The sequence below is a fragment of the Rattus rattus genome, chromosome 3 (assembly GCF_011064425.1).
Source record: "Rattus rattus isolate New Zealand chromosome 3, Rrattus_CSIRO_v1, whole genome shotgun sequence".
Taxonomy (NCBI): Eukaryota; Metazoa; Chordata; class Mammalia; order Rodentia; family Muridae; genus Rattus; species Rattus rattus.
This window is the reverse complement of record NC_046156.1, coordinates 123,774,698-123,797,612: the sequence shown is the minus strand read 5'-3', so window position 1 is coordinate 123,797,612 and position 22,915 is coordinate 123,774,698. Positions and strand designations below refer to the sequence as shown.

The 22,915-nt window shown below is 40.1% G+C and overlaps 1 protein-coding gene across 1 annotated transcript in view; it reads right to left on the bottom strand.

Annotated features, from left to right (window-relative positions):
- The window catches only part of LOC116896971 (EGF-like and EMI domain-containing protein 1), a 566,362-nt gene that overhangs the window by 124,506 nt on the left and 418,941 nt on the right, over positions 1-22,915 (bottom strand). The window contains exon 5 of the mRNA XM_032898550.1: positions 21,022-21,144. Within this exon, the coding sequence (XP_032754441.1) occupies positions 21,022-21,144 (123 nt within the window). The remainder of the gene's footprint in view (positions 1-21,021; positions 21,145-22,915) is intronic.

Below are 22,915 nucleotides of genomic sequence, written 5' to 3'. Positions count from 1 at the left end.
GCCAAAAAGTAAATGCAAACAGAATCCCCAAAGTGAAATGGAGTCTTGGGAGCGAAGGAGCGTTACCTTGTACCTGGGAAAGACAGATGAGTGTAACATTCTCAGGTTTTGCTCACAGTGCCATGAAAAGTGCCATTTACTAAATGCCACCCAGGAAGACAGGATGCTCAATCATTTGGTCCTTCTTGTCTCATGTCAGATGAAGTAGTCATTAGGAATGAAACCTTGAAGTCTGCCAATCAAGCAAGTGGGACAAATGACTTCAAAATATATCATATTTCCTACTTTGACCTACCACTGATCTAATGTCTTGAAGTCTTTGAGATCATTTTGGATAATAATAGGAAATTAATAGATTTGAGAATCAGACACATTGGTTTTAAAAAGTAGAACTAATACAATCAAGCAGGGGCAATTGGTTTGTACCGATTTCTGTCCTATCATTCCAAATTAAGACTTGAACCAAAATATTTTTAAAACCATGCTAGAAGTGAGCACTAGGCCAGCTTTATCACCAAAGTGACCCTGGACATTCAAGTTCTGCAATCAAGACTGAACTTAAGAGGGAGAGCCAGTGCCATGCTCCAGAGGACCAATAAGTGACAACTGAAAGCTTTATGACATCTGCCTGTTAGTTTGATTCTACTAGGAGGCTACTAGTGTGATGACCATGCTTTGCATTCCCCCCCCCACTGCAAATAAAAAGGAAACAAAAGGTCTTCCGAGTTTAGAATTTAATAAACTTATATTTCATTTTCATTGTGAATACTCTTATCTGGATTCAAGAAAGCATGCAAAAATGTAAGGAGAGTCAATAGTGTCATTTTGACGATTTTTAGTGTTATTTACACTCCCAAAGCAAGATGAAAATGAAACAATTATACATAGTTTAAATAACAAATGCTTAGAAAGAAGAATCTTGCCCTCTACAATCCTTGGTGCTGGAGCGAGAACTCAGTGGCCTATACATGAAGATCTCGAGAGCTGTGCTTACTGGGAAAATAGTATATGCCACAGAGCAGGCAGGCTAGTAGCCAAAGTCAGACTTACCTGACTTTCCCAGATGGACATTATCTAAAATTTCCACTAACTTAGTGGTCTCACTGCTAATGAGTTCCTGGGAACTCGGCTTGATTGACCACCCAAATGTGCTCACATAGTGAGAAACAGATTTACGTAAGCATTTAAGTGACAATGACGATTTCCACATTAACGAGGGTTCCATTCTCATTCATAAAGAAGATTCCAGCAGGGTTACCTTTGCTAACATGCTCTGATTAAAGAAAACTAGGTAAGCGGACAATTCTGTGAGCATGCCTGGGTCAAAGGCATACCCTTCCAGACAGCTAATACACCAGAAACAAAAAGACAATGGCTATGATGAATCTAGCTGCTTGCCTTTTCTGAAAACAGTAGGTGAGGCGGGGGATATGGCTTTTAAATTTTACATAATATTGCCAATTGAACAAATGTTGTGTGAACTAATTGTCAATCATAAAGCATTCCTGTTCTAACAAGCCAGAGGTATTTTTGTTTTAATCAACTCTTCCTTCTCATGCAAAATCACTTAGAAATGTTGGCATTTTCAATGAACTACATATTTGAGGAAAGGAATACAAGCCTGCCCTTTGAAAATAAAGACAAGATGCAATTGTGTTTGTTAAACTACTCTAAATAGCAACCTAACTGGTGTTTTGAATAATTGAGCTTCCTGTCCCTTCAGCTACCACTCTTTCAATATTAAACAACCCTACTAACATTTACTGGTAATCATGCCTAAACCAGTTTTTAAAATCAGACTGCTAATGAGAATGGTGGCAGATCCAAGCTTCCTGAAAAATCTACTATGAATTGTTTTAAAACCTTATTAAGGGTATTTCAGATGAATCCATACAATACAAGGATTTTTCAATAGCGTCTGTAACTTTTATGCTTCTCATGAAAATCACGGTTTGATATGCCAATAAATAAGATAGCAGATCCTGGGGATATCTGTTTTTCCTGATCTTGAGGACTGAGATTAGTATGAATAAAATGCATATCACATAGTAGGCAAGTCAATGGTCAGAGTAAGATTTACCCGGGCAAATATTCCCATGGAAAGTCAAACAGGAACAGCTTGGCTGATACGGTATTTCTTAAGGGTATTCGACAATTATATGCATTCATTTTCCATGATCAAGATTAAGCTTAAGCATGAAACAAGCTATTTATACTTTGAATAGTTTGCCTGCTTAAGAGAGAGAGAGAGAGAGAGAGAGAGAGAGAGAGAGAGAGAGAGAGAGAGAGACGATCTGAGTCCCACAGTATCCTAAGCAAAGAAATGTTGAAACTCTGCAATTTACAATATACCCAGTTCACATGACTTTTAAAGTTTGTTTCTTAGAATAACTAGAACAATCTGTGTGTTGTATCAAAGACTTGTATGTCGCTTAGATTTTCACCCAGGGTATGATACCCCTCTGACTTTCATACTGCATTTCCTATTGCATTACAAACACTGTCTTCCTTTTTTGAAGAAAGGTATTCTTTAGTGGTCAAGCATTATAGCTATTTTAAGATCATGTTTGTGGAACTCATGAACATAGACTTGAGAGATTGAGCTTTAATCAAGAAATTAATCAATATTTTCAGGATTATACAGATAAAGACTTTTTCCACCAATGGACTTCTTGCTGTTGATTTGGATATGTATGCACCTTGTACTGTGCTGTGTCCTGAAGATAATACTTTAACATGTAAGCAACACCTTTTCATAAAATTTATCCATTTAGATCTACCCACGCCATTGATCTATTCTCCAGCCATTTATCCTACATCGACACTTTGCCATAAACCAGGCTCTCTGCAAGACACAGATCAGAGATATTAGAAAATTGTTGCAAGATCCATATCTCCAAGTTATCTTTAGCCAGTGAGAGATATAGGTAAGCTGAGAAATGAGACAGCATACTATGGGACGTTTTAATGGCCTCTTTGCCCAAAGTTGTATGTGAACACACAAATAGAGATTGAGTCTTCATTCTGTATGAGGGAGAAAACAGCAAGCTGAGGAATGTTCCATAAGAAGTTTCTGCTGAGTCAAACATGTTAAAAAAATGACCCAGTGTTGCTCACCAGAACCTATCTCTTCCACAAAAGAACGCAGAGAGGTCTACAGAGTCTCATCAAGAACCAAAATTTCACCAGTTGTGGTGGTGCATGTCTTTAATCCCAGCCCTTCAGAGGGAGAGACAGGCAGATCTCTGTGAGTGTGAGTCCAGCCTGGTCTACAAAGTGAGTCCAGGACTACACAGAGAAATCCTGTCTTGAAAGAAGAAGAAGAAAAAAAGGAGGAGGAGGAGGAGGAGGAGGAGGAGGAGGAGGAGGAGGAGGAGAAGGAGAAGAAGAAGAAGAAGAAGAAGAAGAAGAAGAAGAAGAAGAAGAAGAAGAAGAAGAAGAAGAAGAAGAAGAAGAAGAAGACGACAACAACAGCAGCAACAACAGGAGAAGAATCAAAAGTTACAGCCTAATGTATAAAATAAATTGAGGTTATGAAATGATTGATTGATAATGAAATGATGAAATGAATGGCCACATTGGCAGTACAACATTCAAACTAGCAAAACGAGAGTTAAGGCAATGTAGAGGGTTCCTCTGCACACTAAGCAACTGCTGACAATGATATTCCCATCTCTGATCTGCAGAGCTGTGTCAAGGAAGGCTAATATGACATCACATAACTGCTTCTCAAGATTTCTGTTATATGACTGCTGGTGAATTCTGTTTCGGTCTACGGTGGGCCATGTCCTTCTATATGTCTTGATGCAGTTGAATACAATACATTGAAGGATGATCTGGAAGTGTAACTTGAAGAGTCTGATCATAATAAGCCAACTTGTAAGCCCCTTGCTAGCAAACACAGAGACAGTATTAGATGCAGGATTCCAAACTGAATGGTGAACTTGCTTTTAAAACTTCTATTCTGATCTAAATGGATGCTGTATTGCTATCACTCATGTGCTATTGGTCTATGCAAGCCATATGACAGCATTGGCCAATGAGTAGGGAGGGCATCATTTCATTCAGAGGAGTATCCAAGTCATGGCAAGGGACAGGCACTTACAACTCTCATTCTTTTTTGAGGTGAGGGAACACCACTGGAAAGCATGCTAACTGCTGACATACTAACCCCTTGCTCTCAATTTTCCTGTTGCCTTCTCTGTGAGAATGGATGTGACTCTTGTTAATTCCTTTCCCTAAGTGAACAGTGATGCTGGATCTTGTTATTAGTGAGCACTGAAGAATAAGTGGTATGACACTGTGAGGTAATCAATACTCTTTCCTGCGATCTGGTCTGTTCTTATGGACAAACTCCTAATGCAGCTTGGCCAGTGTCTGGACCCTTGACGTAAGTGGCCTCTCCATGTGCGGCCTAACCAGCACATGGCCCTGGCAATCTGCTCAGGCTTCTCACAGTCAGCTTCTTCAGCCTTTCCCTCCTCCCGTTTGGTTGGCTTCTAACTTTTTCTCTCAGATTTCTGCCTTATACTGAGCTTCTCCAAATAACAGCTTCTATGGGGAAGGTGCCTTTTCTAGCACCTGCAGAACAAGTTAGCTTCCTCCCCATCTGCCTGCTGCAGTAACTGGTGGTCAGCATAACCCAGCGGCCACCACCTTTTTTTGTTCCCCACTGGGGCACAATGAAAACAGATCTCCATGAAATTTCTCCAGTGCCGAGAGAGCAGATATCTGCTTGTTAATGAAGCCATATTTTCAACTTCTGACGCTGTGGTCACAGAGAAACTATACTGTAATTCACTGAACACTGGTCACAGATCTCTCACACTGAGATCTTACTGTCATCAGTGAACATACTGGTTCCACAGCATGGTCTGGGTCCCATTTCAATGAGAAGTTCTTTATGTCCATGTTCACATACAGTGGGTGAAGTACTCTATTGTTTAGAATTTTCTTTATTTCTTAATAACTCTCTGTTACTTCAGCTTTCTGCCATAGATAACATTCTTTAAAAATTTCAATATTAATCTTTATTGACCTGATCTAAATTTATATAGAAGTTAAACTAGAAGCCATCCCAGGGCCCTGACAAATGGAATCAGATGAAACTTAATCAATGAGAAAATTAGCCTTATTTATTCATTTGCTCATAGTTTTGAGTAAGGCTCCTTCTTTGGGCATCTGTAGATGTAATTTTCTCTTTCTCCATAGCTTTATTTACCAATGTTGCTTGTCAAAGTCTTTTCGATCTTTTCTTTCCTTTGTTTTGTTTAATCGAGTCTGGGTCTCATGTAGCCCAACGTGAAATTGCTCTATACATAGGGATGCCCTCAAATTCCTAACCCTCCCGCTCTTGCCTCTGGAGTGCTCACATCATAGTGGTGTATCACAACACCTAGCTTTGCCAAACTGTATAAGTACATCTTTGAAAACAGGTTTAATTTTAAGTTTTGTTCTGTTTGATGTGTGTTGACTTAAAACAAATATGTCTGATTTTGTTAATCTCTCCAAGTGGTTGGGCTTGATTTCTTTGGATCTCTTGTTTCCATCAATAGCATATGATTAGAAAGGATCCATGAGAAGCAGCATCTTAAAAGCTGCCGTGTCTTAAAAATCATTTCTGATGCATCTATCAACCCATGGTTACTGTGTAAGCTCATATGAAGAAAACTTAGAAAAAAAAACACATAAAATCTTGATTAAAATTTTGACTAATATAGGAATCATATATTTATCTATGTTTTAGTATTTTTATTCCACAAAATGAGGATTATAAATATAAATTATTCCATAAGCAAAATCAAAACCAACAAAAACACTGAGTTTAGAATTTCAGCTATTCTGATTTTTTAAGGGATTTACTTAACTTTATATATACAAATGTTTCCTGAGTGTAAATATATGCATCATTCGTGAGTCTAATGCCAGTAGAGGTCAGAGAAAGGTGTCAGATCCCTTAGATCTGGAGTTTATGGACAGTTGTGAGCCAACATGTGGTTACTGTGAATCAAACTGGGGTTCCCTTCAAGAACAGCAATTGATCGTATCCACTGAGACATCACTCCAGCCCCAACTTGTGTTTTTAATTAATATGTTTTGATAATTTTAGCAAAAATGTTTGTTGGAATTACAGCTATTTCTATCCACTGAAGAATGATGAGTTCAAGGAACTGTTTGTGAAACTCTTCCATGTTCTATTTTCCTATTGCTAGTCTCCTCCTGATTTCACTAATGATGTGAACAATTGATGGGGAATTACTACACACAGACACACACACACACAGACACACACACACACAGACACACACACACACACACACACAGAGAGAGACCATGAAGTAGTACATTAGAAGTGTGCAAATCTATTTATTTATTGTACACGATGCAGACAGAACTTCTAAATAAAAAGCAGTCTCTTCAAATATATCTGAAGGTTCAGGCAGACACTATGGTCCATAGCATCTCTGATAGGTTCATCTGCAGCATCTGGTTTCTCTTGGTCACTCTCTCTGATGCTTTAAGATGCCTTGGGTCCTCATCATAGCTATGGGATTTGGGGGAAGGGGTAGATTCTACATCATAACTTCTAGTTCTTACTCTGTACTGTCTTCCTCAGAATTCCAGCTCCTGGAGTACACATCAAGCTCTAGATTTGGACTTGGGAATTATGAAATTTATAACCTAGAGAAGTTTGGAGATTTCCCCATTCCACAGATGAAGAAGCAAAATCCAGGGGAATAATTAAATACTCTCTAGGATGTACAGTTGGTTTACCTGAAGCTTTTAGCAGAGGCTGTTCAAAGTCCAAGTGACATATTGAGTGGCTGGAGCTCATGTGGACAGAAAGAGAACATCTCTGACATCAAAGAGGACCTCTTGTAAAGCTGGAGGGTTACATTTACACATCTGACACATGACAGTGGCACCTAAATGTGCTCTATACCTTCATGAGAATACATTTTACACACACACACTCCATCAACCCATATGTGTGTGTATATGTTTATATGAATGTATATACAAATATATATACATACACATATACAAAGACAAATATACATACATTTTCAGATACACACACATATATACATATATAAACACACAAATATATACTTATACACATACATATCTATATACATATTCATAAATATACTTATATTTTATTCTCCTTTAGGGACTATTGTTTATATTTAACATTCTCATCCTGATAGAAGCCATACTTTACTTCAAAGAAGGATGCATTTTAAGCAAATAGAAGTTTTAAAGCACGCGCTGGTTTTGTTTGCTTATGTGTTTGTGTAGAGCCTTCTTGAAGGAAGAAGTGGTTGCTCACTTCTCTCTGAAAACCAGCCAGTTATTTCATTTTCACTGACATAACAAAGTGAAATGCTAAGAACAGCAAGAGGAACAAACACATACATAGGTCACCTCATCAAAGAGAAGACTTGTTGACAACTAGATTTGAGCACTGATAAATATTATGTCCCAACAACATAATTAATGAAAACATGAAGCAGAATGTTCTATCTTTTATCTTACTTCTCATTAATGACTCTACATAGGCTTTAATGGACAAAACTAAGTGTTAGCACAAAAAGAAAACAGAGTCTCATAAGAAAGAGAAAAAAGCAGGTACTGCCAGATGGCAGTGTTAAAAGCTATAGGAGAACCATGTGCAGAAACCCAGTGAAGATTTTTAAATGAGGCAATGCATTGGAAGCCTTCGTATAGTGATAGAGATGTTCCTTTTTTTTCCTTTTTTTCGAAATTGGATATTTTATTTATTTACATTTCAAATGTTATCATCCCCTTTCCTGGTTTCCCTCTGCAAACCCCCTACTTTGTCCCACTTACCCTGCTTCTATGATGGTTTTCCTCAACCCACCCACCCACTAGCACCTCATGGACCTAGCATTGCTCTACACTGGGGCATCAAGCCTTCACAGGACCAAGGGTCTCCCATCCCACTGACATCAGATAAGACCCCTTCATCTCCTTCAGTCCTTCCCCAAACTCCTCCATTGGGACTCAATTGGGGTCCCTGTGATCAGTTGGCTTCGAGCATCCCCATCTGTATTGGTCAGGATCTGGCAGAGCCTTTCAGGAGATGGCTGTATCAGGCTCCTCTCAGCAAGCACTCCTTGGTATCAGCAATGCTGTCTGGGTTTGGTGTCTGCATGTGGAATGGATCCCCAGGTTGGGCAGTCTCTGGATGGCCTTTCTTTCAGTCTCTGCTCCACTCTTTGTCCCTGTATTTCCTTTAGATAGGGGCAATTCTGGGTTAAAATTTTGGACATGGATGGATGGCCCCATCCCTCAACTGGGGAGCCATGCCTAATCAATGGATAGGGTCTCAACAGGTTCTTCCTCCCCTTTGTGGGGGTATTTCAGCTAATGTTATCCCCATGGGGTCCTGGGACGCTCTTGCTTTCCTAGCATCTAGGACTTTCTGGTTGCTACCCACAGTTCCCCATGCCCCATTGCTCCACACCTCTGTTCAATTTCCTGACCCTCTGTACACCTCCTCCATGTCCTCCTATACCTGATTCTGCCCCTCTTTTTCCCCTCCCCCTCCTCTCTGCCTTCCAAGTTCCCCCTACCCTCTACTTTCCTTGATTATTTTGATCCCCCTTCTAAGTAAGACTGAAGCATCCACTCTTTGATCTTCATTCCTCTTAAGATTCATGTGGCCCATGAGTTATATATGGGTATTCCAAGCTCTTCGCCTAATAGCCACTTATCAGTGAGAACATACCATGTGTGTTATTTTGTGACTGAGTTACCTCGTTCAGGATGATATTTTCTAGACCCACCCATTTGTCTAAGAATTTCATAGTCATTGTTTTAATAGCTGTGTAGTATTCCATTATATAAATGTACCACATTTTCTGTATCCATTCCTCTGTTGAAGGACATCTGGTTTATTTCCAGCTTCTGGCTATTAAAAATAAGGCTGCTGTGAACATAGTGGAACATGTATTCTTTTTATATGTTGGAACATCTTTCAGGTATATGTCCAGTAGTGGTATAGCTGGGTCCTCAGATAGTACTTTGTTCAATTTTCTGAGGAACTGCCAGATTGATTTCCAGAGTTGTTGTACACTCTGAAATCTCACCAACAATGGAGAATTGTTCCTATTTCTCTGCATCCTCACCAGCATCTGCTGTCACCTGAATGTTTGATCTTAGCCATTCTGACTGATGTGAGGTGGAATCTCAGGGTTGTTCTAATCTGAATTTCCCTGATGACTAAGGATGTTGAACATTTCTTTAGGCGCTTCTCTGCCATTTGATATTTCTCAGCTGAGAATGTTTTGTTCAGCTCTGTACCCCAATTTTTAATAGGATTATTTGATTCTCTAGAGTCTAACTTCTTGAGTTCTTTGTATACACTGGATATTAGCCCTATATTGGATATAGGATTGGTAAAGATCTTTTCTGAATTTCTTGGTTGCCATTTTGTCTATTGACAGTGCACTTTGCCTTACAGCAGCTTGGCAATTTTATGAGGTCCCATTTGGCAATTCTTAATCTTAGAGCATAAGCCACTGGTGTACTTGTCAGGAAAAATTTCCCTGTGCCCATGTGTTCGAGGGTTTCCCCCATTTTTCTCAAATTAGATTCAGTGAATCTGGTTTTATGTGGAGTTCCTAGATCCACTTGGACTTGAACTTTGTACAGGGAGATGAGAATGAATCAATTTCAATTCTGTTTCACTGATCTCTGTCAGTCTCTGTACTAATACCATACACTTTTTATGACTATTACTCTGTAGTCAGGGATAGTGATTTCCCCAGAAGTTCTTTTATTGTTGAGTATAGTTTTCACTATCCTGAATTTTTTGTTATTCTAAATGAATTTGCAAATTGCTCTTTCTATCTCTGTAAAGACTTGAGTAGGAATTTTGATGGGGATTGCATTGAATCTGTAGATTGCTTTTGGCATCTATACTATATTAATCCTGCGAATCCATGAGCATGGAAGATCTTTCCATCTTCTGAGATCTTCCTCAATTTCTTTCTCCAGAGACTTGAAGCTCTTGTCAAACAGATCTTTCACTTGCTTGGTTAAAGTCACACCAAGATATTTTATATTATTTGGGACTATTGTGAAAGGTGTCATTTCCTTAATTTCATTCTCAGCCTGTTTATCCTTAGAATAGAGGAAGGCTACACATTTGTTTCAGTTAATTTTATACCCCGACACTTTGCTGCAGTTGTATATAGTTCTCTGGTGGAAATTTTGGGGTCACTTAAATATACTATCATATCATCTGCAAATAGTGATATTTTGATTTCTTCCCTTCCAATTTGCATCCCTTTGACCTCCTTTCTCTGTCTGATTGCTCTGGCTAGGACTTCAAGAACTTTATTGAATAAGTAGGGAGAGAGTGGGCAGCCTTGTCTAGTTAGTCCCTGATTTTAGTGGGATTGCTTCAAGTTTCTCTCCATATAGTTTGATGTTTGCTAATAAAATTGAAGACCCAGAAATGAACCCACACACCTATGGTCACTTGATCTTTGACAAAGGAGCCAAAACCATCCAATGGAAGAAAGATAGCATTTTCAACAAATGGTGCTGGTTCAACTGGAGGTCAGCATGTAGAAGAATGCAGATCGATCCATTGTTATCACCATATACAAAGCTTAAGTCCAAGTAGATCAAGGACCTCCACATCAAACCAGATACACTCAAACTAATAGAAGAAAAAGTGGGGAAGAATCTCGAACACATGATCACTGGGGAAAATTTCCTGAAGAAAACATCAATGGCTAATGCTCTAAGATCAAGAATCAACAAATGGGACCTCATAAAACTACAAAGCTTCTGTAAGGCAAAAGACACTGTTGTTAGGACAAAACGGCAACTAACAGATTGGGGAAAGATCTTTACCAATCCTACAACTGATAGAGGGCTCATATCTAAAATATACAAAGAACTTATGAAGTTAGACTGCAAGGAGTCAAATAACCCTATTAAAAATGGGGTTCAGAGCTAAACAAAGAATTCACAGCTGAGGAATGCCAAATGGCTGAGAAGCACCTAAAGAAATGTTCAACATCCTTAGTCATCAGGAAAAATGCAAATCAAAACAACCCTGAGATTCCACCTCACACCAGTGAGAATGGCTAAGATCAAAAACTCTGGCGAAGGAGATGCTGGCGAGGATGTAGAGAAAGAGGAATACTCCTCCATTGTTGGTGGGATTGCAGACTGGTACAACCATTCTGGAAATCAGTCTGGAGGTTCCTCAGAAAATTGAACATTGAACTACCTGAGGACCCAGCTATACCTCTCTTGGGCATGTACCCAAAAGATGCCCGAACATACAACAAAGACACGTGCTCCACTATGTTCATAGCAGCCTTATTTATAATAGCCAGAAGCTGGAAAGAGCCCAGATGCCCTTCAACAGAGGAATGGATACAGAAAATGTGGTATATCTACACAATGGAATACTACTCAGCTATCAAAAACAATGACTTTATGAAATTCATAGGCAAATGGTTGGAATTATAAAATATCATCCTGAGTGAGGTAACCCAATCACAGAAAAACACACTTGGTATATACTCACTGATAAGTAGATATTAGCCCAAAAGCTGGACTATCCAAGATGCAATCCACAAACCTCAGGAAGCTCAAGAAGAAGGATGACAAAATGTGGATGCTCCCACTCCTTAAAAGGGAAAAAAATATCCACAGGAGGAGATATGGAAGCAAAGTTTAGAGCAGCGACTGAAGGAACAACCATTCAGAGCCTTTCCCACATGTGGCCCATATATATATAGTCAGCAAAACTAGATAAGATTGATGGAGCTGAAAAAATGCATGCTGAAAGGGACCAGATATAGATCTCTCCTGAGAGACATATCTAGATCTTGTCCAATCCAGAGGTCAATGCTAGCAGCAAACCACTGAACTGAGAATAGGACCCCCTTGGGGGGAATTAGAGGAAGGATTGAAAGAGTTGAAGGAGCTTGCAGCCCCATAAGAAAACAAGGCCAACCAACCAGAGCTTCCAGGGAGTAAACCACTACCAAAAGACTATACATGGACTGACCCAGGGCTCCAACTGCATATGTAGCAGAGAATAGCCTTGTTGGGGCACCAATGGAAGGGGAAGTCCTTGGTCCTGCCAGTTTGGACCACCAGTGCAGGGAAATAGGGAGGGGAGTAAGGGGGATGGATGGGGGGGAATACCTGTATGGGGAAGGGATAAGGGATGGGGGCTTATGAACAAGAAACCAGGAAAGGGACTAACATTTGAAATGTAAGTAAAGAAATATATCTAATGAAAAAGAGAATGGATCAATTTGCATTCTTCTATATGCAGACTGCTGGTTGAAACAGCACCATCTGTTGAGAATGCTGTCTTTTTCTACTGCATGGTTTTAGCTTCTTTGTCAAATATCAAGTGGCCATAAGTGTGTGAATTCATTTCTGGGTCTTCAATTCTATTCCACTGATCTACCTGTCTATCTCTGTATCAATACCATGTAGTTTTTATCACTATTGCTCTATATTTAGGTTGTAGCTAGGGATGGTGATCTCCCAGGTGTCCTTTTATTTATTTTTATTTTTTCTTGGATATTTTACATATTTACATTTCAAATGTTATCCCCTTGACCCTCTCCCCTCCCCCCACCCCCGCTTCTATGAGGATGCTCCCACTCCCATCCTCCCACTCCCATTGTTAAGAAGTCCAGTTCGGTCGTGATACACAAGACCAAGTGTTTTAAGGATTCACTTATTGGTCAGCACATACATATAAGTAACATTTTATAGACTAAACAGGTAGTACTTGGGAATTTATATGTATGTACATATACATATATGCATTTCACAACAATTAATGAATGAAGATGTCATGAAAGGGAAGGGGGACTAACGATATTATATTATGACCCCCCAAATAAGTTAAGAATTAAAAATAAGGGTGTTGTTTACTACATGTGAAATATTCAATAATTTGCTTTGTATTAATTTTCAGTATTTACAAAGAACTTGATATTTCCATTTTCTCATGGTTCTAATGCTTATTCTCCACACTCACAGCATATGCGTGTCAATAGCCACTCTCACTCCCATATGAATCCTCCACTACATTTTCACTATCATTTTTTCTTTCTTCGCAATCCCAAATATAAAGGCTATACAATTATTCAGAAATCTCAGTCTCATTGGATCATTCTCAACTCAGATATGCTCCATCGAAACATATAAACTGTTCCTGCCTATTTCCATACAGAATTACAAATTGAGTTGAAGCCCTAATAAAACACATACTAATAATATACCCTGTACAACCCAGGAGGCTTCATCTCTATCTTCAGGCCCTGAAGCTAAGTTAAGCCTTTTGTCTCAATATACATTCATCCTACTTGTGTGTATATGAGAAGGACATATGCTCACAAAAGTAGAGGCACCCCCATTGCCCATCAGCTGACAAAAGTGTGGACAGGAAATGGTATGTATCTAAGCAATGGAAAATTATTTAGGTAGAAAAATGAAGTACTGTTGCTGGGCATAGAGGCACATGACTTTAGTCCTAGCACTCAGAGTTTGAGGCCAGCCTGGTCTACATAGAGATTTGCAGGGTAATAGTGAATCCCTGTTATAAACAAGAGTGTACTTATTGCTACTTATTGCTACATATTGCTACATATTTCCATAGGGATGAACTTTATAAAAAATATAACTTAAACTGGCCACAGAAAGATACATTGTATACAATTCTAGTCCTAGAGTATTCTGGGGGTTCCAGGGAGTCTTTAGTGACTAAATGTAAATTCTCACTTTCTTAGAGCCAAGGGAGGGACAGTAATGTAGGAAGGTGATCCTAGAAGCTTTTTTATTCAGTGACAACACCATCTTAACATTGACTGTAGTGAGGATTGCAGGAACGTGTGATTATGCTAAAACCATGGACTTGCAAACCTTAAGGGTATGAACTGTAGGGTACTTGAGTTGTATCTTCATATAATTATCTTTTGAAAGCACCAGAGATCGCATTTCACACCATTTTGTACACCCCTTCATTATACCTACATCATAATCAGCAAATGTTTTCTAATCATCGCTGAAACCAACAGAAAGGAAGGACTTAAGCTTTCTGACTCAGTGTGCTCTATGGAGCCACAGCACCACCTCTCCAGGAGCTCAGATGCTCTCCACACATGCTGCAGCAGGTGGATTTGAATAAGGTCCTGTGGTGATATCACACACCCTGGAGCTTTAAGACACAGTGTGCTGTGTGAATTGGGTGTCTCCTAATTACTGAGTACATCACAGCCCCGTTACACAGCTGTTCTGCTTTCCCGGGTCTTACTTATTCTTTCCCGAGGTTAAATCAACTCACTCTTTAATAAAGACAATGGTAATGAAATGCAACCTGCCCAGGTCGCTTGGCTGTAGGTTTAATGTGTTTTCCAGTGAGCAGTCAGGCCTCTAAAGGTGGTAATTATTTAGAGCCTAAGAATTATGTTCAGAATAACCAGATAACTGTCTTGGAGTTCCAGTTCCTTGCATTCTGGAGACTTGAATCTTCTCTCATCTTTGATTTAAACGTGTAGTTTCCAGTTTCCTTATATACAACTTATGATGTTGAGTATGATATTTGATCTCTAATGGGATTCAATTTAGTACCATCTTTTAACTCTAGCCACCAATTTCTGATGAGTTAGCAAAGGGCCATTTTGAACATGCCAAAATATTTAAAATGCACACAGAGCATTTGATGTACATGAAGACATACATGAAGCAGGTAAATGACTTTGTGTCACACACCTATTGGGTGTTAGTGCCCTTGCAAATGTCCCACTTGCTCGGCTTGTTGGAACTAGAAAACCTAACAACACAGACGCATGTGCTTAGCTACAGCACAGACCACAGCTGTAAGCTGCATTGCTTTTAACAATCATTCTTGCTTTTCCTGTGTCTGTCCCCTCTCTCTGACCTCAATCCCTCACAGGCAGAAGGGCCGGTAGCACCTCATTTCTTTTCTTCTCTGCCTCAACTCTGAACGGAGTCATCATCATTGAGTGTGAAGAAGAGAGCAGCCAAAGCTCACATCGCTCTGCTTTCTGGGTGTGGTTCTGGCCAGCAAGAGCCTTCCCCACTACCTAGTGCCTTTCATACTGCCAAGTGGATCATTACTAGTACAAGGGGTTTTGTGTCAGATCACATTCTGCCTCTCCAGTGCTGGTACTCGGTACTCCTCACCTTAACTCCTTACACAATACTCTGTAGACGTTAGGTCTGGTTCTTCCTTCTAGCTCCATGCTCCCAGAGATAAGACTCAGACTCAAGAGATGTTTACAAAAACCTTGGCCATATAGCTAGGCTCCTCTCTGACTAAATCATACATTAAAATAATCCAGTTATTTTTAACCTACATTACAATAGGCTGGTTACCTGTGCTCTGGTAACACACGTCCATCTTCCCCGGTGCATTCCCTGCACCTGGCTCTATCCCCGAGTTTGCTCTGCCTCTCGGATGCCGCATGCTCTAGTCTACCCTTTCCTGCAGGCCATAGGTGTCCTAGTTGATAGGCAATGCGTCATTACAATACACAAAATCTTCTCTCTACAGCTCCCCAATCCTCACATACATCCCTGCCATGATTAGTTGTCTTTGAAATTGTCACAGATGGCTGAGGCAGAAGGTTGCTGTCAGGTTTAATTGTATTTTTAAATTTAATTAAAATATAATTACATTATTTTCCTACTTCCTTTTCTTCCCTGCAACCTCTCCTGTGTCCTTACCTTTTTGCCCCTTTCATGTCCCCATACACCCTCTCAAATTTATGGCCTCTTTTTCAGTATTATTGCATGTATTTGAAAAAGTGTATAAATAAAATCTATTGAGTTAATTTAGTGTTGCTTGTATGTGTATGATTTCAGGAATGATCACTTCGTTCTAGATGACCAATTAGGGAAATCATCCCTGGGCAAGTTTACTTATCCCTCTACACAAAGTAACGAGGTGCTTGTACCCCCAAATTAGTATGTTTATTGGTGTTGTCATTTTTCATATCTTGTTTAGGAAGCCATACTGTTAAGGTCTTTATCCTTTCCAGGAGACACAATCTCACAGCAGATTTCTGGGTCCTGTGTCTTTGAGGGAGTTTAGAGGATGTCTTTAGAGTCCTGGGACAAAGGAAACCTGAGTATTCACATTCTCTCTGCTTCTTAACTCTGGATGCATGACCAACTTCCTCACACTGCTGCAGTCACAGCCAGAGTCACTGTCCCTCCTTGCCAGCCAAGACGGAAAATTATAAGCAAGACAACTACTCCTTCCTTAGTTGACTGTGCCGGATATGGCTAGCACACTCTGTTTAATCTCTAATGGTGATTGACAGCAGACTTTTTTTCTCATTTCTGTCTTATAAATGCCACTCATCTGCATGTCCCCATGAAACCTGTAGAGGGAACCAGCTCATATTGGGACTTGTATCAGCTAAACTCTTCTTAATATACATATATATGCAAATATATAATACATATATTTAATAGTTAACATATAGCTATACAACTGCTGAATCTGAGTGTGTGTGAAATCATTCTTTTGAATTATTAGGATAAAACTATATAATTATTTAAAAGGAGAGACTAAAAAGAGATGAAGAAAATTTTAATTTTTACAGTAAAGCTTTAGTTTTGATTTTTCTGGTATTCCTTTCTTTCCTAAAAGACATGGGTACTAAAATACCCTCAGAACTTCTCCAAAGGCTTCCCTGGCTACAGCCCTGGCAGTTCTGTTGTTAAGAACCCAGTTGCCTTTTTGTTGTCAATCAAAGGCAAGTGAGATAGCAAGCCATGTGGTAGTGGGTGAATTTTTAATAGTGAACTTTATTAAGGGAACGGAAGGAGGACACTCCGTCTTGGGACTCTAATTTGTGCCCATCCCACTCTAGCTCATTTTGATTCAGCACTGGGTGATCTCTTTCTGCTCTCAAGCCCCATGGTACTTTGCTTTTGCCTGCCTCGTATTTACTCTAGTCTCTTATACTACGGCTGTTTGTGTACCCATCTTATTTCTTTTATTGAACTGGAAGCTCCTTGGAGAGGGAAAATATGGCTGGCCATATTTTTTAACCTTCAACAACAAACATTATAGAAGGAAATAAAGGAAAAGAGAACAACTTACCTGTGTTTTCTTGAGCATCTCTTATACAATCGGAGAATGTTTCATTAGTATTTTGGGAAGTTTCAAAAGGATACGTGTGTCATCTGCCTGAATTTTACCTGATTCTAACTCAAAATAGCCAGATGAAGACAGATGATCAATGTGGATTTTGTTAAACTTAAGGCTTGAGACTAGAACTTATGGATGAAAATTATTGGGAATCGGGCAAACCTCCTGTCTGGCCACAGGAATGTGGGACTCTCAGTTTTCCGTGTGTGGAATTAGTTCTGCCCAAACACGTGTCACAGCAGAGTTAATGGCAGCACTCATTGTCATCTGGCATTCACGGATCCAATTTTCAGATCCCAAAGAGGAACTACAAGGTGAGTCCAAATCCATGGCCTATTTTCTTTCTACAAACCTGTAATTGAGGTAAGATATTCCTTTTCTAGGAAAAAGAGAAGTGAGTGCAGAGGAAGAGGCAGAGGGAGACCAGCATTGCCTTGCACACAACATCTATCTCTTTGCATGGAGTTATAAAGAAGCAGCGGGAAGAATTCACATTGTCATAATGATTTCATCCTGTGCTATTTAATCCTCGAGTCTCTATCACACTAAGCATTGTTATCTTGGTTTTACAGATGACAAAAATCTAACCTATAAAAAGGAACTAACCTTACATTTCACAACTAGTAAATGTTAGAGAAATAAACACAGCACAAGTTCCTGTCCTTGGCTTGACATGATGCACACTGCAAAGAGCAGGTATTTTAGGACATGTGAGAGAGTGACTGAATGCATGCATCCATGGATAAATAGGTGGAATAAACTATTAAATCTGGACGTAAGTGTAATAAAACTTAAAAACTTTGATCAATAAAGATGTCAATGGCCAATGGTGGGCATAGCAAATCACACAAGATTTCCCCAGATTTTGTGACCTACTTAACTGATTTTTCCACCAATTCACTAAAAGGGGTCTTAATTGAGGCTTTCTTGTAGCAGGGAGTTTTTGCTTCACTGCTTTGTGCTCCCAGTGGATCACATGCAAACACCTGCCCAGGAGCTATCTTTGGATCTTCAAGTGAAAGAAACACATACATAGCTTCTTTTTAAAAACATCTCGGCTACCTCAAAGGCTGTGCTCTCCTAAACCTTCCCCGGATACTCCAGGCCCAGTTGTAGAAGTGGCCAGTGGCCACTAACCTAAAAGTCTCCTATGGCTTGTTGGCTGTCTCTCTTGTAGGTCTTCTCTTCTGTCGCACCTTACATCCTGGCAATTCTCCCCATTTCTCTCTGTGCCCTAATCCACACAACTCTAATGGTCCCAACCCATGCCCAGCCATTGGCCATTGGCATCTTTATTGATCAATCAAAAAACAATCCGGGACAAGGATCCGGGCCTGCAGATTCCCAATTGAATCAAAGCTTGAGAACCAGTCTCCAACCCATTCTCTTTCCTGTTACTGTAAAATTTCATGACACTGCTAGCAAACTAGCTAACATGGGCTAAGCCAAATCAGTATTTCCAGGACAGGGCCACGGTCACTCCTATTTGGCTACAGAATAAATTATCGCTTACTTCCTTTGAGTCAAGAGTTGTATACTCACACTCACACTATGTACGTGAATACGTTTAAAGTCATCGCATCATCAGCAACTGAGCCAGCGACATGACTAGGCGGGCATCTCCTTCTCTACTAAACAGTTACATCAGGAAATCAAAACAAAATCCACTAAGATGAAGTAGCGGGTGGGTGTGTCGGGGGTCTTTATGGGAAAGGGGCTTCCTTCCACATCCCTACTCTCAGTTCTTGGTCCTGGTAAATGTCAAAGCAACCCTACTGTGTGACACCACTGTCCACTCTGCTCAAAGTAGCCCTACCCTGAGACGCCACTGCGCAGTCTCCTCATGCAGCTGTATCCCCTCATAGTTTCAACCAAGCAACCACCATCAAATGCAGCAGCCAGAGAAAACAGTACTTGCTAAATATTTCAGTGTTTATGGGGCATCTTGACTCAAGTATAAGAGAAACAGATAAAAGGGGGCTGAGGTATGCAGTCTAATCTGCTTTGTCAGCCCAATAACTGGTATAGAATGAGAACAGAACTACTATATCTAGCCTTAGCGACTAGTTGGGGTAGACATGTGAACTGTTTCTATGACAATGAAGCTGATGATTGTGACAATCTTCAGCAAAAGGACAGCACGTAGGTCACTGCCTGTCAGAACAGAAGAAGGTCACAACAAGCAGCGTGTCACTGTACAGTCTGTGTTGTCATCGTTCTCTTTTAACTTGGACACCTCTGACACTGAATCCGTACTGCAGTATTACTGCTGACCACACCCGAGGTTAGATATCATCCTGAGGAAGTGAATGAAAGAAAGGAACAGCATTGCCTTTGTAAATTTACACCTTCCCAGAAGTGCCTTCCCTGAAGAGAGTTAATCTCCGAAGGTCACAGATACTCTTGTATTTGAATATCCCTGGCTATTGATGTGAAATCTTCCAAATTACAGCATGTCCAAGCCAGGTGTAAGAGACTAACCAGTCAAGCTACAAGTGAACTGAGCAGTCTGTGCAAACCCATTACCTCAGCCCAGGGCACACGCACTAGGGATTTCTTTTATTTACTCTCTCTACCTATTTTATTCACAGTCGTCTCACTACGATCCTTGTTTGGAAAGGCAGGAAGTGAGATTTCACAAGATCGATGTCCACAACAGAACTAGAATACATTTCTAGTTACAATGCTCCAAAACAAACAAACAGAATCAAGAGATAGAGATGCCTGAATTTATGAAACGGTAAGGCATGTTAGTAGAGTGACTTAGGAAAAAATCAAATAAAAGCCAGAAAAGACAACAGAGGGTAACACATGTGGTCCTTGAAGACCAGAGACCCTGTTCAGTGATTACAGAAGGAAGCCCTCTCTGACTCCCTCATCTTCCCCAAGGTAAGCAGCAGGTAAGCAGAGTGGAAGCACAGTGCATGGTGGTTATCCTCGGCGCCTAGGCTACCCCTTTTGTGCTAAGTGTTTTGAATGCAATGCCTTATGTAGGTCTGAAAGCAATTTTGCTGGCAGTTTCAGGAACTAACATTATCCTAAATTTTACAGAAGATGCCAATCAGAGAGATTAAGTAACGTGCCCGACGCTACACAATTAGGGGCAGAGCTGAGAGTAACACCCTCGTCTCATTGTTTCCAGTGCGTTTAACCCCACTTAAGGATGCCTGAGCACATCAGTTTGTGAGATCTGAGCACACGTTTCCATCATTGCCTCTAATCAATGAGTTCCTTCAGGGAAGAGTTTATTGCTCATTAATTTTACATCTCTAAGGCATGGAATAAAGCCTAATCCAGAACAGGAACTCAATGACTGTCAAGTAAATAAGATGATGAATTCAAAACATTAAAGATGAAAGGAATTAATTTGAGAAAGAAAAATTAAGCTCACAACAAAAGCTCATTTGATACAAGGATGCTGTCCCCATGTAAGCTTGTGTCCCCCATTTCTATTTTAGTAACTATGACTATTTTATGAGAAGCAACATATTTTTTTTTTGCTACAGAAATAAATGAAATGCTTTTTAAAATGTACTTTACCCCAGGACTTAAATGAATGATTGAAATTCTATAATCAGAACATGGCACAACCAACAGCAGCATACAATCATACGCTGCCTATAATAAGCTTCTTGAAGTGTTCTAATGGGTTTCAATTTTGTAATCTAGGCACAAGTATAAGATATGCTCTTGACAATATTTAACACAAGTGCTTCAACTGGCTTTGGAATAAAAAAAAAAAAAAGAAAAGAGCGCCTTTTGCATTATATAGATGCTCTTAGTTTCCTTATCAGTAAGCAGACAGTCTTAACTGGTACCTTCACATCCTCTGCCATCTTCCTCCAGTTTTTGGCCAGCTTGACATATGCAGTAATAACTGCCAATCGTATTCCAGCATTGGTCTTGACAGCCACCATTGTCAACAGCACATTCATTTATATCTGCAATTGGATAGATAAATAGAATCAGCCTCTGCGACCTAAACTGAAAGAAAGAAACTTCAATGTCTCTGCGAAAATTGATCCAACACTTTGACATTCCTTCCTCTTTGGGGTTAAAGGAGGAACAAAAGGAGCATCCCTTTTTATTTTATTTGTTTTGTGTCTGAATGTATGTGCATATGTGTATGCGTATGCGTGTGAGTGCAAGCATACACGTGGTATACAGCATGACGATGGAGCTCATAGGACAACCTCAGGTATCCTCACCATCAGCCCTGTTGGAATCAGGTCCTTTCTGTTGGATGCTACAACAGTTACCCCGAGAGTTTATGAGATCTCAGTTTCTGTCACATCTTGACACAGAAGCAGGCAGTGCTGTGCTAGGCTGTGTATGGCATTCAACCACTGGTTCTCCACCTTGTGTAGCAACTGCTTCATCTAGTAAGCCATATCCCTACCCCAGGATTTCATTTTAATCAGAGATGATGGTCTCTAGAGAAATACCCACTTCCTAATCTTTGATATCTGAAGTGCTACTTTTGAAGGATTAAATGAGGAGCCCTTAATATTGAAAATTTTTGGACATCACAAGAACAGAGAAATTTCATAGCAGTTAGCATTTTGGGATGAGATCCAGAATGCAGGGAAAAATGATGGCCGTGTTCTGTATTAGACAACATGTGTTGGGACTTAAACAGAGCTATGACGTGGTTGTGCCTACTTCTAAACCCATGGCTAAAAGTCATCTTTAATTACAGAACTAGATTTTGTGCATTCCTCCTACCCAACTGACCTCTGAGATGTATTCTAACCATTTTCACATTTGAAAGTGACTTGCCAGGTACGACCATTACAGTTCTGTTCAATTCAGCCTGCTTAGTACACACAGAGGAGTTATCTTGCTGGACCCTTGCTTAGTAAGATGAAGGTAGATGCAAGAGAGTGATGGGCAAGAGGGAGCATAAGGAAGCAGATAAGAAGGGACACTGGGGACAGGAGGAGAGTGGAGAGCAGTGAGGAATGGCAGAAGCCGAGTAGAAAGAGACGGAGGCGCTGTGGTTCCAACCTGAGTAACTTAACTGCCACGGCACAAACGAGGAGGTAAGAGGCAGAAGGAGCTACAGGGACTCTTGATTAGACGTTACTAACTGCATCTACCCCTGGTTATACCACCTTCGAAGCTGCCTCTGCTTCTTTCAAAACTATTCAGTGAAGTGTGTCACCCATACGGGAAAGTAGCCAATCCTAAAGTATATATTTTGATTTTGCAAACACAAAGTATACAAGGGCAACATTTTTTTTTTAATTGTAGGGGATCCAACCTGAAGGCTTGTGTGTGCTAGGTAATGCTCTGCTGCCGAGCCAATCCCCATATGACTGTGATCTTATTGTGAGGATAAACTATGACTAATGTCCAAGAAGCACTCTCTGCAGCTCAAGGTCACGGATGTTGTGTTTTTCTTTTGTTTTTGTTTTTTGAAAGAAAGACTATCAGTTAGCATTTTTTGTTTTGTTTTGTTTTGTTTTCGTAGTGTGTGTAGACAAAATTGTACTGTGAATCTGTGTGTGTGAGTGTGTGTGTGCATGCGTGTGTATGCATGGGGCGTGTGTATGTGTGTGTGTGTGTGTGTGTGTGTGTGTGCGCGCGTGCATGAGTGAGTGCACGCACATGTCTGTGTTGGAGACACATCCATGTGCAGCATGAACTTGCAGTTCATGCCCTATTACTCCTGAATGATATTGTATTCTGTGGATCTATCAGAATGCGTAT